The sequence below is a fragment of the Octopus bimaculoides genome, chromosome 7 (genome assembly GCF_001194135.2).
Source record: "Octopus bimaculoides isolate UCB-OBI-ISO-001 chromosome 7, ASM119413v2, whole genome shotgun sequence".
In the NCBI taxonomy this organism is placed as follows: domain Eukaryota; kingdom Metazoa; phylum Mollusca; class Cephalopoda; order Octopoda; family Octopodidae; genus Octopus; species Octopus bimaculoides.
Window position 1 is genome coordinate 19,835,656 of NC_068987.1, and position 1,457 is coordinate 19,837,112.

The window sequence follows — 1,457 nt, forward strand, 5'->3', positions numbered from 1 at the left end:
ATATATATATATATATATATACATACATGTATTCAATGTACGTCTAACTAGCTTTTACTGGTTTCCTTGCTTTCTTTTTTTTTTTTTCAGTTTGGATTTACCGAAATACATTCATACATACATACATACAGAGACCCACACATACACATCTTAAAGAAAAAGACAATAAGATTAACATTAAAAGGGGGCAAGGGAGAAAGCGAAAGTTTCATATTTACCGTCTAGACGTCCCAAGTCAGAGTAGTCAGGTCGTACAGACATTGTTCATGGAGATGATTTCGCGAGTAGATCCTGTGAACCGAAAAGACAACACACTGTCAACAACAACAACCCCTCATAAAAAAAAAATATATAAAGGTGTCAGTGGAATATAAAAAGCCGTAAGTGGTTTTTATTCATACATAAGCGCCATTGCTGGGGCTGTCAGCCTCGCTTTGGAGCTGAGATACATCTTTCTCTTATATCCCTCGATCTCTCTTACTCTCCCTCAATCTTTCTCTTTCCTACTCTCCCTTGCTCTCCCTATCTCTCTCATTCCCACTCTCTCTCTCCTTCTCGTTCTTCAAATCTTTGTTTCTTTCTCCCAATGTTTCCATTCTCATTCTCTTGTTCATGCTATCTCTCTCCCTCTCTATTTTGCACTTTCTATCTGTCTTTCTTCTCTTTCTCTTTTGGTTTTCTATTCCAATCTTCCCATTCCTATCTCTCCATCTCTCCCCTATTTCTGGTACTTTCTCTATCTCTCACTTTCTTTCTAATTCTTCTCTCTCTCTCTCTCTCTCTCTCTCTCTCTCTCTCTCTCTCTCTCTCTCTCTCGCTCAGTTTTCCCTTTATCTCTCTCTCCATTCTCACTCACTGCTTCTTTCTCTCACTTTCTTTTTCTCCTACCCCTTTTCCTTCCTTACTCTCTCTAATTTCATTCTTACCTCTCTCTTTCTCTTCCACCACACTTTTCTGTCTTTACCTCACCATTCCAATCTTCCTCATCCTCTCTTTTTTTGATCTTCTTGTCTCATTTGTCTGTCTCCCATCTCACTAACTTTCTCTCTTCTGCTTTCTGCCTTACTCTTCTACTTTCAATCTGTCTTCTTTTTCTCACTACATTTCTCTGTCTTTCTCCATTTCTCTGTATCTCTCTAACCATAATCTCCCTCCCTTGTTCTTCCCATTCCTTTCAATTTTTCTCTTTATCTCACTTCAGCTCACTTTCTCATGCTCTCTCTCTCTCTCTCTCCCTAGGTCTTTCTATGTCTCCTAAATTGCCCACTTATCTTTCTGCTGTGTGGTAAGTAGGTGCAGGAGTGGCTGTGTGGTAAGTAGCTTGCTTACCAGCCACATGGTTCTGGTTTCAGTCCCACTGCGTCGCACCTTGGGCAAGTGTCTTCTACTATAGCCTCGGGCCGACCAAAGCCTTGTGAGTGGATTTGGTGGACGGAAACTGAAAGAAGCTTGTCATA

The 1,457-nt window shown here is 40.6% G+C and overlaps 1 protein-coding gene across 2 annotated transcripts in view; it reads right to left on the reverse strand.

Moving 5' to 3' along the window:
* LOC106872891 (probable phospholipid-transporting ATPase IA) overlaps positions 1-1,457 on the reverse strand; it is a 427,279-nt gene that overhangs the window by 338,095 nt on the left and 87,727 nt on the right. Inside the window, exon 2 of one of the 2 annotated variants that reach the window (XM_014920050.2) lies at positions 219-291. In XM_014920050.2, the coding sequence (XP_014775536.1) occupies positions 219-261 (43 nt within the window). In that variant the 5' untranslated portion in view covers positions 262-291. Of the gene's footprint in view, positions 1-218; positions 477-1,457 lie in introns of those variants that run through there. The other variant, XM_052969323.1, reaches the window with a different exon arrangement.